This window comes from Rhinolophus sinicus, linkage group LG11 (assembly GCF_036562045.2).
Source record: "Rhinolophus sinicus isolate RSC01 linkage group LG11, ASM3656204v1, whole genome shotgun sequence".
Classification (NCBI taxonomy): Eukaryota; Metazoa; Chordata; class Mammalia; order Chiroptera; family Rhinolophidae; genus Rhinolophus; species Rhinolophus sinicus.
This window is the reverse complement of record NC_133760.1, coordinates 42,991,759-43,006,774: the sequence shown is the minus strand read 5'-3', so window position 1 is coordinate 43,006,774 and position 15,016 is coordinate 42,991,759. Positions and strand designations below refer to the sequence as shown.

General features: G+C 47.1%; 1 protein-coding gene and 1 long non-coding RNA gene across 10 annotated transcripts in view; one reads left to right on the top strand and one right to left on the bottom strand.

Annotated features, from left to right (window-relative positions):
* Positions 1-42: 42 nt before the first annotated feature.
* Positions 43-9,649, bottom strand: AKTIP (AKT interacting protein). 9 transcript variants are annotated; one of them, XM_074314888.1, is made up of 10 exons: positions 9,520-9,649; positions 6,804-6,917; positions 5,251-5,456; positions 3,067-3,167; positions 2,873-2,973; positions 2,357-2,445; positions 2,183-2,281; positions 1,986-2,093; positions 998-1,058; positions 43-837 (listed from the first exon to the last, which is right to left on the bottom strand). In XM_074314888.1, the coding sequence occupies exons 2-10, from the start codon at positions 6,843-6,845 to the stop codon at positions 727-729; spliced, it is 918 nt and encodes a 305-aa protein (XP_074170989.1). In that variant the 5' UTR covers positions 6,846-6,917; positions 9,520-9,649; the 3' UTR covers positions 43-726. The 9 variants fall into 9 exon arrangements, with proteins under 9 accessions (XP_074170989.1, XP_074170985.1, XP_074170990.1 ...); XM_074314884.1 differs by lacking the exon at positions 9,520-9,649 and adding an exon at positions 9,303-9,450; XM_074314889.1 differs by lacking the exon at positions 9,520-9,649 and adding an exon at positions 9,303-9,450 and having other exon boundaries at positions 43-834.
* Positions 9,620-15,016, top strand: part of LOC141567514 (uncharacterized) — a 49,617-nt gene continuing 44,220 nt past the window's right edge. The window contains exon 1 of the long non-coding RNA XR_012490188.1: positions 9,620-9,751. This is a non-coding gene — a long non-coding RNA (uncharacterized LOC141567514). The remainder of the gene's footprint in view (positions 9,752-15,016) is intronic.

Below are 15,016 nucleotides of genomic sequence, written 5' to 3'. Positions count from 1 at the left end.
TGAGAAAAGGGTATTTAGTTTCCTGCATAAATGACAAAGAACCATCATTTATTGGTTTATTTTGTCTCTACAAAACACATTAGTCATTCATCATTTAAATAATTTGACTTCATTAGAAACCGTTTTAACACTTTTTCTCCCTCCTTCCATAAAAAATACAGTAAGTAATTTGCTTTAAAAAAAACACAACAACTCTGAACAAGTGTTCTGGTTTCCTCGCACTCACCTAATAGGTACTTCACCGATAGCAGTTTATAAATCAGTAAGACAGTAGGCTGAAGACTGACGTTCAGATCTTCCACTTCAAAAGTGCTAACAAGCTACAGACCTGCTTTCCCTATACCTCTCCTCTCCGTATCCTAACATGTACAACTGAAACCACTGATTCAAAAATCATTATAGTGCTAATTAAACTCTGCCTACTCTATTAGTTTAAATGAATGCCACTTACCTTTAGCATTATATTCAGAAAAATACTTAAGCCTCAAGGTCCCCAATAATTTGGAGTACTGAACTAGATAACCGCCGTAAAGACACTTCTGACAGAAGTAATGCATCATTTAAAGAGAGGTTTCCGAACTTGGCTGTTAGACCTAAGCGTACACGGACGACACTCGTACCAGTCACTGTTCACACAGTTTACTCTCAGGCATCCCTGGCCACCGGTCAGCGTTAACCAGGCCGCGTCCGGCAGGAAAGTGCACGGTGCACGAGGCGCCCCAGCTCCTAGGTTGCTACTGCTTTCTCTTCTTTACTGAAAGGTTGCACTGAGCCAGGCTTTACCCATGACAGGCCAGCAACGTGAACACTTTTATTGTGCTGTTCTTCAGGCTTCTTCTAGGCACAAAGACAGACATTAAAACATGACTGATGAGATTTCAGCACTGGACAAACTCGTCTCCCAAAGAGTTATTTGTAGATAATGAGTAGTCTCCAAGGATGACATTTTTGAAAGGCAACAGTGAGTTAACTATTTCAAACGTGGTTATCTACTTACTTTCTGAGTCAGCATCTTCTCTCTGGCTTCATCGTGTACAGAAGGATTCCATGGAGAAAAGCTTAAGGAAGAGAAAAATATGTAAAAACTGCTGTGGCTTACTCAATTTGTGTCACATCTACTTTTTAATACGTAAGCTAGTTCCTGTAACAGAACATAACAAGGAACAATACTTTTTTTAAAGATTTTTATTAAACTATAGCTAACATACAATATTATATTAGTTTCAGGTAAGGAACAATACTTTTTAAAGAGTAGTCTTTAATCAGTTGTCAACACATATGTTTTTAGACATTACCTAGATTATTTTCTCACATAGTAACTACCCCTTATTTAGGTTAGCTCATTTAAGCCTCACAACAACCCCTGAAGTACTACTATTGAAAGGTCAAGAAAGTGAGGCCCAGTCAAATTAAGTAATTGCTCTGGGTCAGCAAAGCCCGTGAGTACAAAAGTCAGCCGTCTGTCTGCGGAGCCTACGGCCTTAGCCAGTGTAACACACTGCCTCCCCAGCAACCCCAGGGCAGCAAAGAGCTACATCACCAGTTAGTTCTTCAGTTCTCAATACTCCTCCAAACACTCTTCCCCAAGATCAAACACCCTGGTGCTAAAGGAACCCACTATTCCCACTATTCATTTTCCCTCCTTTCACCAAATCTGAATGTCGATGGGGAAACGGCAATTTCAGAGGGGCTCCAGCTGAAAGTGCGAACTGAAAAGTCCTGACATTTGAAAGAGCACAGTACAAGGATCCTCAGGAAACCAAAGGCACTAAATCGCTCGCTATCGGCATTATGTGCTAGTCAATGTAGAGCTTTTTGTTGAAGGAAAGAGCCCAAGAGGTATTAGAAATCAAGTTGACAACAAATAATAACGGTTGTAGGCTAACAGATTATCTCCACGTTCCCTAAGTCCCCATTTTGAGACCACCTGAAAAATGGAAGCACAGGCCCGCAAAGTACAGCTTACTAGGTCATGTCCCACTTACCTAATGGCATAGGGGTCTTCTATTTTAGGTTGGTCAAACAGACGAGCCGCGCACACCTTAACACTGTCAACCACTTTACTCTTAAAAAGCTGAATGTCTTTTTCATACCTGTGTTGAAAGTTTACATCAAAAAGTTACCAACAAAATCGACTTGGCTGCGTTTTCGGACTGACTGAAACCATAAAGCCGGTACGTACAGCACTGCAGCCTCTGGGTTGAGAGGGCTTGCCGTGTCGATCTTGTAGAACACTCTCCGGGCATACATCAACACTTGCCAGATGTGATTGTGGTTCCGCCTAGAGGGAGACAAGCGTGACTGCTGAGGCTGCCTCTTGCTGACTGGTCACGAAAGGAAACACTTATGTACTAACCTCCACTTTGCAAATGCCCTCTTCACATCCAGTTCACCTGAGGTGGGATCAACGAGCGGGTGGAAGACGGGGATATCAAACACCAGGCGCTGCACAGAGAGAGACACATGTTTTCATGGAAGCCACGGTGCTCATTAGACCCGTACAGATAGCTGAGAAAAGCTTCTGGACAAGGCAGCCGTGTTGTCAAAGGAGGAGCCACCTCAAAAGGGATACGTAACCACTTTCACATGTTCTTCTAAAGTTAAATTCTGCAGTAGGGGGAAGTCACAGCACAGCGGCTACCGTGCATGGACTCAGTGCTGTAGTCCAGCTTCCAGCCTCAGTGCACACGGGCAGAGAAACCAAGAAGAGTGAAGGCACGGCACAAGGTGCAGCAAAGCACAGACCTCCCTTGAAGGACTACTGAGTAGACAAACGTTAAGTATTCACTCAGGAAAAGAACCAAGAAATCTTTCAAGCGCTTTAAGCCCTCCTCACTGGACAGCAGATGAAGCCAGACTGTCTCCTACTTACTGGACAGTCACCGTCCGGGTAGTTATCAGGGATGTAAACTGTAAACTTAAACACACCGTCTTGATAAAGTCCATGCCGAATGAATATTACTCCAAACCACACTGCAAGAAAAAAACAAAACTAGTTAAGACCTGTGTTTGTGTCAGGGGAACCAAACGCGCTATAAATGTGTTAGAAAAGGAGTGAGTCCTTACTTAATGCGGAGCGGTAAGATGGCTGCACATAGACACCTGGTAACTTCTGCTTCACAACCAAGGTACTGAAACAGAAGCAGCAGAATGACGAAACTGTATGGCTGTAAGGGACACACACATATCAGACCACCCCACGTGATTTTTTGAGAGAAGGAACGGTCCCTGGAGGGGCAGCTCTGCCCTCGCCACACATGCTGCGTCTCATGTGGCCCTGACTGCTGCCCGCTCACTGGCTTCATGACCCAGCTCAAACACAGGAGCCGAAACAGGGCCCCCGATTAAGGAATTAAAGCCAAACAGGGATACACAAAAAAGCAAGCTTTTCTCCCAGAAGTCAGCTTCCCCAAAACATTGTCTTGGAAACCAAGCGGAAGTGATTCTGAACAGTGGAACCTGGTTTAAGTCCTGGACATTAAATCCGAGGTAAGGGAGAGTATTTGTAAGATTACTGCTTTTCTGACTGTGGACGATAGAGCCTGCCCACACATTCAAAAGCCATTTTTAGGTAATTAAGATAGTGCCATGGAATTGCCCCACTTAGGTGTCATTTAAGTTTGAACAGCTGGGAGACAGAGGGCCGTGTTCAGAGTTTCTGCAGCGGTCCTGGGCAGCAGGCAGCAGGCACGTACACTGACTGTACTCTGCTCCCCAGTTCACCCCATGACTCCAACACCTGAACTCTGGGCCAAGTGGGGAATGCTGGGAGCCAGAACAAGGGGACACACATGCACTGGCACAGGGCTGCACTGGCTCGTCTGGGACCTCGTCGCCCACTGACAGCCATGCCGCTCTGGTCCTTGCAGCTGAGCCGGGAGCCTAAATGAGCAGGGCTGTGACCAGACCTTGTAAAGGACAATGCTGAGCCAGGACCTTAAAACACACGAACCTGCCAGTCCTGAACTGGAACTGGAAGTAGCTTATTGGGCCTTAGTCAGTAGTTTTCATTATCTATTTGGTATCACACTTATCTTGAACCATTTTAAAGTAGTCCCATTTTTAAGTCACTAAAATTCCGCGGGTAACAGCAGCATGGTTGGCAGGTGTGTCTACTAACATGAAGTTTGCCAGAAAGGCCGTGTTGTGTTCTCATACAGACAACACACTTACTGCCCCAGTAGAGGCCTGTCCGTCACTGCCCAGCCTCATACACAAGGCCTCCATTATAAAGCTAATGGGACCACTGCCACCAAGGCACACTCAGGCATTCACACTGGGGCGTCAGACCCTCTGACCATTACACCACCAGTACAGCAAGTGAAAGAAGGCTCAAGGGTGCTTAAAATAGCTTCATGTTCAAAGAAATTGTAAAATAACTGAAATTAGGCATTAAGTCTCCTAACTTCCTGCCCTTGTGACAAACTATTAAATCAAATGCCACCTGCACTTCTTCACTGTTTGAGCCCCTACGATGGGCCAGGAGTACTCTGCAGAGCTGCCTACCTGCTCACACTGCAGTCATGGGCAGCGGCACTCCAAGTTTTCACTTCTGTGAAACTGCCTAAGTCTGCCTTTGGGGGTCACAAGGATAAGTCAAATTCCCTCTCTAATGACAGAACTTCGTATATATGAAGACAGGTACTTCCTCAGTTTCCTCTTCTCCGAGTCAGCAGTTCCACTTCCTCCAGGTGCTCACTGCTAAGGTCTGGCTTTCTGACCTCTGCCTCCTGGGGCCACCTCCCCCAAGTCCGTCAGGATGCCGCTTACAAAGTGGTCACCATAACGGAGCGCAAAGCCTCCAGCTGGGTATGACCCGAAGACTGGATTGCCATCCTCGCACTGTCCCATCCTCTACGACCACCTCTTCAGGAGGTGGATTCCTCACTTCATATAGACAAAGACCAAAATTAAGTCATTAGGTTCCTGACCTACTGTACGTGCTTAATAAATCTTACTTTCTTCCTCTTGTTCTGCAGACAGACATGTAAATGAAAGCACACATCTCCCTCTAAATCTTACTTACCCAAGCTCTGAAGAAGAATCATTACACTTATGTAACACTAGGCCTTGGTTAAGAAAGATCATATTCCCTCTATTGTTCTATAAACATTAAGGCTGATACTTGAGGGGTTTGAGCTTTAAGATTAAATGGCTGCCATTTACTGAGTCCAGTCCATCTGAATAAATTTCATTCTTTACCCTCAAGAGTCATTCAAAATGTAATGAAGTAGTTGGTTAAAAACTTACAATTCTGCAAGAAGAGAGTATTCCAGGTAGAAGGGTCCATAAGAAGCATGCGTGCCATTTGTTGCCTGTGCCACTGGGGCAGGAGATGTAGGCTTAGTGATGGGCAAAGCATTTTTGGGAATAGAGGGGAGCTGTTTCTTTGGAGCCGTGCGTGGAGGACTGGTTTTCGCATCCCCCGTTAATGTCTTCTCTTCACCATCAGATCGCTATTCAAGATGAAGTGGTGAGAACATTTGTTAGGGTGATTCTTAAACCACAAGAGTACATGTGATGTACTCTTAGTCCTTGACCTAAAAGCTGGAATTACTCTTTTGCAAGGACACCCTAGCATCATGCTCAAGGTGACTTAAATGTCCTTTGAGCAGATGGGCCATTATAAAGGGCAGGACAAAGCTGACGCAAAACATTAGAAAACCCTTTTGTTAACTGCATCCTATAAAGACAATAAAGCTAATATTTACAAGATTTAAGAGAAACAAAGAAAGAAGTGGTTTCTCCTGGTGGCCCCCAAAAGAGGGCAAGGGGTTACTAAACAATTAGACAACTGTACAAGACTAGAAAAGTCCCTGGGCACTGAGCTGCTGTAGAGGGTCAGGTGCTAAGCAGCTCGGAATAAATAGTAGAGATGACTGAAATGAGTCAGTCACGACCTGAGGTTAGCACTTGGGTTTGAAACCAAGAATGAAGCTATTCTCTCACTGGCAACGGGTCTGATTTTGATCTTGTCCCTAGTGGATACGTTTCCACATCTGGACTATCACCAGCATCAACTGTCACCCACAGTAGAGACAAAGGTCTAAATGAATCCGAGAATTTGAGACTAAACTACCATCTCATAGGCACTTCCTTGGCTCCAGTGCAGCAAAGGCTGTTTAATCAGCCGTTTTAAAAATGTATGTCAGATGCATAGAAGAAAACATTAATACCGTGTTTCCCCGAAAATAAGACCAGGTCTTACATTAATCTTTCCTCCAAAAGATGCACTAGGGCTGATGTTCAGGGGATGTCATACTAAAAAATCATGCTAGGACTTATTTTCCGGTTAGGTCTTATTTTCGGGGAAACATGGTAGCGGTGCTCTCGTAGAGGTGGGATTATGGGTTGTATTCATTTTTTGTTTGCATATTTTCAGCTTTCTGAAAATGTATTATTTTTGCAATTAAGAAACAGACATTTTATTTAGAAAAATTAAACCAGGGCCCTCAAGTCTGGCTTGACAACACTAGACTTGCCTTTCCCAAGGCTTTTCTAACCATAGAATCTTGCTGTTTAGTAGAAAACTACAATAACATGTCACAGATTTCATCATATGTAAATATAACCTGTCAAAATAATGTTAGAAATGTGATTACCAGAATGATTTCTATTACTTGAGATGCAATCTCAGTCTCAGAAACTGACTTTAATCAGCAAAATAATTATTTCACAAAAGTAAACATGAACTAGAAAAACCAGGTAATCTTGTTAAGATTGCAGGCAACCTCAGTAAGAATTATCTTGGCCTCTATGCTGATGCGAATGGTTTCCTCACTAAATTTATCAACTATACCTACTTTGCGTACAGAGCTTGTAGACATGCTCCAGAAAGGGTTCATAACGTGTACTCCACACAAAGAAATTCAGTGGTCTGTGACATCAGACTCTTCCGTCTTCAGAATTCACGTTACCTTAAAATGAGACGGGAAAACAGATGTACCAACAGCAAAAGTGAAGATTTCAGAAATAACTGTGAACTAAATCTGACATTCTGAAAAGAAATACAATAGAACATTATAAGTTATAGAAACATAGGGAAAAAGTTTTCAGAAACAGTTTCGTTTCGTTGCCCCCCTGTCTTTTGACTCCAATTTCTCCCACCTTTAAAAGCCTGCGGGAATCTGTGGGCCCAGTACTTGGCCAGGATTCAGAATATTCAGTGACACAGTTCAGCTTTGGTGCCAGAAATGCAGAAGATGTGGACTACAGTTGCTACTTAGCATAATATATAGGCATTTGACTACTGGGAAAGGCAGGTTCAGAATGCACTGTACCCACATAATACAAAAAACTCTATTGCTGTTTGCAGGGTTATGAGGAATGAAAGATCCATGGGGGCTGATTTAAGTGTCTTAAATGAGTTGTCTTAAGTACAAAATGATTCTCTCCAATGAAACTAGTAGCCAAAGAAATAAGAAAAAACATAGGGGAGGGAGAGCATGTAAGACAGTGAGGGGTAACTGGGTCCTGTTGGGACCACCCCCAAGAAACGACCATTTTCAACTGCTTGGAAGTATGGAAACTGCAGGATTGCGCATTTAAGGACCTGCCAAGCATTACATACAAATGCAACAGAGGAGTGCAAATGAGACATTTCACAAACACCAATTCCACCAAAGCTTTAAGCAGTGGATAAGAAATCATGTCTCAAAGGTCACAAAACCAGTGGGTCATTTACTAAAAATAGAAAGGAATAGAGGCAAAGGAAAAACAGCAAGCCTAGCTGTAGGAACAGCAACTTCTCTGCTCTGGCGAGTTCCCCCAGGCTGGGTTAGGTTTGAAGCAGAGCTCCTTCTCTGAATTCCTGCTTGCACCAATCAGAAGGCTGAATGTGAAAAGGGTCGAAACGCATCAACATTTTAACTAAATTCTGAAGAAGCCAGTCATTAGAGAATCATGTACCAAATGTTCCTAATCTGCAAAAACGTGTTTTCTGGCAAGACTTAAGACACTCACAGGTGGGTACCAGGTCTCCCATGCCCTGCCAGTGCCAATTACTGCTGTTTTGATTTCCAAGATATGCCACCTGGTAATTAAAGGAATGGAGATCCTGATTCTTCCATGAACCTGTTGACTTATATCCAATAAACAGCAACTTATTGCTGAGAGCTCTCTGGAAATCTGCCTTGAAAGGTAGATTTATGACACGTAAACATGGCTGGGACATCCCTTATTGAAAAGCCCCCCCCTCCCGCCTTGGGACAGTGCTGACCACCGTGTAAATTTACCTGGAAGGTCCCCTTCAAGTCTAACAAGGAATGATTCTGTGACTTTGCCTTTAAGAATCAAAGCTTGTCCCCAGTGCCTCCTGTCTTTCAGCAGGAGGTATTGTCTACTGCTGCCTGTTACCAGCAGCAACATAAGCACCTGGAGAAATTGTAGCACGTTTTTCGGGAATACCTACACCATTTATTAGACGGCTAGTCTACCTAGGCAGTATAGCATTTTCCCACAGGAGTGACATACATGGAAGGAAGACAGAGAATTCGTCCTAGTCAATAGGAAGCGATTTTAGAACGTCTGCCGGTTAGGCCAAACAAACACGATTGCCTTCCCTTATATCATACAGCTAAGAAGTCAGGATCTTGGACCCATATGAATGATCCGTACATGGCATGAGTCAGAACTCACAGATGGGTGCTGCTTTCCTACTATGTGCCACAGTCCCTTAATAGGCACTACCTCTTAGAAACAGCCTGACATTCCACGTTAAGAGGCGACAGAGCAGGGCCAGAAAAAAAGGCGAAAACAGCCTTGGTGCCAGCCCCAGGTATCTGGGGACTGTCAGGACGGGCACGCTCGCCCTGGGCGGAAACCCATCTCCGCACACGCAGAGAATCTGGACAAACCTGTCTCGAGGTGATGCAAGACAGGGGCCATGTCTTGGCCTCACGGCGAGCTCGAGGCCGGGCCCGGCGAGCGAGCCCCTCTGGTGGGGGGCTGAGGGCCTCCGGGGCTCGGGGACTGCCCCCACCCCTCAGTCAGGGCCCAGGGACAGAGCCGGGCGTGGGGACGACAGTGGAGGGCGGGTCCTGGACGGGGCAAGCTGGTCGGCCCGCCTCCTCCCCTCAGGCCAGCCCGGCCCAGCTCGCGGACAGCCCCCAGCGCGCGCCCACAGCCCCTCGGCGGCTGGCGCAGCAGGTGCCTGCAAACGCGGACAGGTGCCCAGCCCCGCCCCCGTGTCCCATTGCGGCCGCCGTCGCTACAGTCAAGAGTGCCCAGCAGGGCAGACAAACGCCGGGCCCGAGGACGCTGGCGGCCCGAGTTTAAGGACCCCACGACCCTCGCGTACCTACCAGTCAGCCCGGCAGCGCACTTCGCCTCGGTGCCTTCAATGCAGTGTCCCCGTCTGCGGAGCGCCGTCGCGAACCGACAGCATCTCTGGCTGCAGCGCCAGCCCAGCCCCCGCCTGCGCCCCGCCCCGCCCTACGCTCGGTGTCGGGCTCCGCCCCCTGCCCCAGGCCCGGCCCAGACGCTTCCGCCCAGCCTCCTGGCAGGAAGTGGTTCCCATACCTGTCGGTCAAAGACGTTCTTCCGGGGATGTTGAGACGGCAGCACTCCGTCCTGCCAATCAAATCTACTCTGCTCGGGTGGGGCAGCACTGGACCCTCCCCTTACGTAACAGCTCCCGGAGCGAACTGTCAGTCACGGAAGTATCGGCGGGGATGGTTGAGGAGGGTGACAAGCAAGGCCTGCACTTAATTGGTCACAGTGTCCGCCAGTCACCATAGAGACCCACCCACAGGTTTGTGCGTTGCCACAGCAGCCATTCAGGGCGGCTGGGACTGTGGGTTTTACTAGCCTGGGAGGGGGGGGCGTGGGACCAGACGGGGGTCCTTGGGAGACTTGGGGGCGGGGCCGGCCGCCTGTGTGACCTCCCCGGAGTCCGCCTCGTTAAGTTGCGCCCCTGGTGATGCCGCGAGGCCCGAGGCCGCCACGTCGGACCGCCGTGGTCCGGTCGCCCTGGACTGAGAGGCTCTTTCAGGTTGGGGGAACCTGGAAGAACTCTGTGTAGTGTTGAGAGACCCGTTTTCGATGCCTAGGAGTGAAGGAGCCAATGGATACAGATGATGGGAACCACACTTCCAAAGTCATCCCTTGGCGGTAGCGTGGCCAGAGGAGCTTTGAAAAAAGTGGACCCGTCGGACCCAACCTGTGAAATGCGAGTGCGGGGCGGCGGGAAGGGGGCGAGTGCCAGGAAGTTGTTTACATTTGTCACAAGTCGCTCTGGAGAGTCTGGTACACACAAGTTTGGGAACCTCTCCCGTAGCCCCGTAGCTCCTGGTCCTCGCATTCTTGATTATTTTTTACCTCAGAAGCCATCACTTTGATCGGGAACACCTTTAACACGGCTCAGAAGCGGTCCACGGGAGCCATTGCAGACCGAAGCGAGTCTGCGCTCAGGCTGACTGAGGAGGCGCCGTTCCCGCAGCCCCGTCTTTTACCCACGTCTGTCCCCAGACTCTGAGAGCTGCTCTTGGCTCTCACACCTCCAGGCCGTCTTACCATGGTGCCTTCTTGGCCTGCCCCTCCAATCTCCTCCTGACTGAGGACCTCAGGCCCAGAAGAGCAGACAGATAGTCCATGACCAGGCTGTGTGTTCAATTTTCGGCGGCCTGTGCGATTCTGGTAAAATGACCTTGTTAACTGGCAGGCCGCCAGACTCGCCTAATGTTGCTCCCAAGGGTTGGTTCTGAAGTCCAACTTCCTCCCCCTTAGGAGCTGAAAACGCTCCTCAACCACTTCCTTTTGTCCAGCTTGACTACACTTAGGAATGTTGTAACGCCCTGCGTGTTGGTCTCAACAGCATGAAAAGGCAAGCGGGAAATCCTTTCTTCTGGCCCCAGGGGTCTCCCTTGGCACGTCTCTGGGCCGACCCCTCAGCCTTATTCGCAGGCTCGTCCACTCCCACTCTTTTCTGATCTCACCTTCTACTCTCCTCTTGGAAATCTCATCCCTTCCCCAGTGCTGCACGGAGGACTCACATTTCTCCAGCTCAGATCTCTGCATGGAGCTACAGATGCACGGATCCCGCTGCCCACGTGGCACTGGATGCCTCAGTCACATCAGTTAGAACCCTTATGGCTGCCCAGACCAGAAAACCCAACTTAAACTGGTTTACTAGGCTGACAATGAAGTTCGCGAACTTGCCGTCATGCGCTTACATTGGCTGCACTGTACAAACAGCTCGGGAAGGTTTTGTAACCTTGGTATGTCGGTGTCTCACGCCTGGGTCCGTGTCAGCGTGTGGCGGTGCCTTGCTGAGTGGCGCTCATTATTGTTGTGTGTTTTTGTGTGTCATCACGAGAATGTCTGAGCTGAATCAGAGCAATGAACAAACATTACATTTCTTGTTAAGCTTGGCAAGCGTGGAAGTGAAATCAGGGACATGTTAGTCCAAGTTTATGGGGATAATGCCATAAAGAAAATGGCAGTGTACAGATGGATTAAACGTTTTTCTGAGGGGAGAGAACACGTCACTGATGAAGAGAGGTCAAGGCGGCCAGTAATGAGCAGAACTGACAAAAATATTGCAAAAATTCGTCGTACATGACAAGGGGATTTATCTCACACACGAGGGCGGCTCCAGGGGTGGCCCCCCCGGCTTCATTTCTGCTTTCCTTACAGTCCCTGGAATTGCATTTCAGACTGGTAGCAAGATGGCTGCTGCCATTCAAGGCACACCCATATGTGACATAGTCTAGCCAAATAAAAGGATCCTTTTTTACCAATGGTCACTTTGAAAGAGCAAGAATAGTTTTCCCAGAAGTTCCTCAGAAACAATGCCCACATTTCAGTGACCAGAAATGAGTCACTGGGTCCCAGTCTACAACTAAACCAATCAAGGGCAAGCAGAATGAGTCTGCCATGATTGGCTTGGGCTGATCAGGATTTACCCTGGATCCCTAGACTCTAAGCAGAGGAATGACATGATCAGATTTATATTTTGAAAAGGTCACTTTGTATGGAGAACAGATTGTACTCTTGTTTCCCCAAAAATAAGACCTAGCCAGACAATCAGCTCTAATGCATCTTTTGAAGCAAAAATTAATATAAGACCAGGTCTTATATTATACCCAGTCTTATAGTAAAAGGACTATGAGAGTAGGAGAGCATTTGGGAAACCACTGCAATAGTTCAGCAAGAGACGATTGCACAATTTGATGGTGGAGATGGAGAAGTGAATGACTTCCAGAGAAAGTTAAAAGGTGGAATGGACAGGATTTGGCCATGGGTTAGATATGGGGGTAGGGGGCATGAAGATGGGGGGAGGTATCACGGATAATAGATTGATTACTGGCTTGAGTTACTGGATGAATGGTGAGGCCACTTACTGAGATGAGAAACAGTAAACCATATTGTTTATGGCAGGATGGGATATGAGGAAATAGTTCTGTTTGAGATACGTAATGTTTGGTGGGTGTTTATGTAAGTGTTACTGTTACCGGAGAGTGGGCCCTTCTCTGTGGGATGACCAGGCTTGGTTCCCACACCCGGAGTCGAACCCGGGCCTCCTGGATGAAAACCGGGAAACCTAGCCGTTACGTTGCCCGAGGGTGGGCCCTCCTCGGCATGGTATCCAGGTTCTTGGCATGTCCAGCAAAGAATTGAATGAGACACAGAGGGAAAATGGTGAAAGAACAGTGTATTGGAAGAAAAAGTGCACTCCAAAGAGGTAGGAGCGGGCCCAAGCAGAAGGCAGTGGCTCAAGGGCCTCATTATTAGAAGAGAAAGTACACGCCAAAGGGATAGGAGCGGGCCTGAGCAAAAGCATGGTGTAAAAGGTGCCGGCTGGTGAGGAATTGGTGGTTTTATTCTCTTTGCTCTAGAATGGGCCACTCCTCCCTAGGTGTGGGGCCACTTCATTGACACCTGTGATTGACTAGAGGCTATGACCTCATGTTTTTAGACTGTGCGTGTTCCTTCCTAGAACTCAGTCTACTATAATGATATTAATGAAATTCTGGGCATATGTATGATATTATAATGATGGTATAATGAAGCCCAAGTGAAATGGTCGTTGTGGCCCCTCCTGCGCAGGTGTGAGTGACTGGTGTAATCTAGTTGGGTATTTTGTACCCATTTGTTTCCTCATAGGGGTAGGTAATTATAGGGGAAGTTTTGGGTGGAAAGGGGAGGTCTTTTGGGCGATCAGATTCTATGGGTTGTGTTGGATGTGCAGGAATGCAGAGATCCAATGCCTATCTAACTGCCTGCGTTGTTTTCCCCTTGAGAGACGTGATCCCCATAAAATGTCTATGGCAAGTTGAGGGACAGAGGCCTGTTCTTCTGTATCTGCTTTCTGCTGGGCAGGGGCGTAGAGCTGTCCCTTCCTATCGGGGGTTTCACCGACTCTCGCCCTATCTGATCTCAGATGAGAGGAAGGGGTCTCGAGATCCACCTGGAAGACCATGTTGACTTCTTTGGTTGGGACTGGTAATCTTGCTGGGGTATCCTCTGTATCCTCAAGGCCACTGAATGAGGAGAAATAGACTTTAATTAATAAATTTAAGTGTTGGCTTAAAGAGCAGAGCTCTAAGCTATTGATGCGGGGTGGCTACGTGATGGAAAGTCCGTCAGCTGTGTGAGCCTGTGGCCATTCAACCGGTCATTCACGTGGTGTTTATTGTCCAGGAGCTGGGCCCAGAACCGGTTGGAAAGAACATTAGGCTTCAATGATTACAATCAACAAGTATAAATCACAAGTTTCAGGGTAATTATCTAAAGCAGGGGGTAAAAACACTTCTTAGGATTCAGGCTAAAAACAATCTGTTGCCTAAGATTAAGAAACTGATTTACAAAAGAATTAAGAAGCAGGGGTAGGTGCTAAGAAACTGGGGAAAAGGAAACTTAAGGAAACGGAAAGAAAACAAAGTTTTTCAGTGTGAGGGGCTACTCGCTTGGCCCACATCATTACTACTTGTGTGCCCGATACCCATCTGACAGAGCCTCCAGTTTTGTTGAGGAATCCAACCCTCCAAGGTTCCTCATCACTCTTAGAGCAAAGCCCAAACTCCTGCAGGGCAGGGCCAATACCCGTCTAGCCCCACCTGTTCCAGGCTTCAGCCACTCACACCCTTATAATCCCTGGGAGGCATTATGCTCTCGTCCCTGCCCCAGCGCAAGAGGGGGATTTTGCACTGGATGTTCCCTTTGCCTGGAACATTCCCCCCCAGGTCTCAGCTCAAACACCACTGCCTCAGGGCCACTTTGTTGATTTGGGAGATGACGTATTTAGTGTCTTTCTCCTGCACTGTACTGTAAGCTCCAGGAGGCAGGAACCACCTTTGTTTCACTCTTCAGCATCCACTCTTCTGGATGCTGGTGGTCGCCCCGGCATCCAGTCCAGTGGATGCCGTAGGTATGTAATAATTTAATAAGTATTTGACAAATGAAGGACAGAAGTAACTAGACTATATTTAAAACACCTACCAGTCTGCATGCCCCCAGCTCATTATGAAAATAAGGATGATTTATTCAAAGGGAACTGAGGAGGCAGCCTCAAGGTACCATTTCTTTAAGACAAAAGTATACAGTACTGAGGGGAAAAAAATGATCCTAAACCTTACTTAGAAAACCTTTTCAATCGCTTCATATTACATTCCTCATTCTAAATTTTTGGAGCACATCTGATGCTTGTGTCAAAAAGTGAATTCTTCTTGCATCAGGACTTTATAGATAGGATCTCTATGAGAATTCAAGACTCTTGGTCATGTTCTAATCAGCACAATATTCACTGGATCCATTCTTCTTTTGGTTTCTGGGAAGTGAATGGTGTAAAGCAGTAGCTCACTGATTTACTACTTAAAAGGAGGCCTTAACAGAAGGAAGGGGCAAAGTCATGGTTAGTTGAAATGTGTGTTTATTTCAGACACGTGCCTACACAGGAGCCGATATTTTTAGCTCCATCTATTTGCCCCATACTCTTTTCTGAAAGGAGAATTCCTTAGATGGTGTGGTGCTTGTATCGTGGGTTACACATGTTGTTCAAGATATATGAGATGATTGA

What these genes read in the sequence shown, in the direction of transcription:
- AKTIP (XM_074314888.1), bottom strand. Translation starts at nt 6,845, where the DNA reads ATGAACCCTTTCTGGAGCATGTCTACAAGCTCTGTACGCAAA. An exon ending in ATCTTACCGCTCCGCATTAA is followed by an intron (nt 2,974 to 3,066) that starts GTAAGGACTCAC and finishes TTTTTCTTGCAG; the next exon opens with TGTGGTTTGGAGTAATATTC. An exon ending in AGAAGATGCTGACTCAGAAA is followed by an intron (nt 838 to 997) that starts GTAAGTAGATAA and finishes CTTTGTGCCTAG; the next exon opens with AAGAAGCCTGAAGAACAGCA.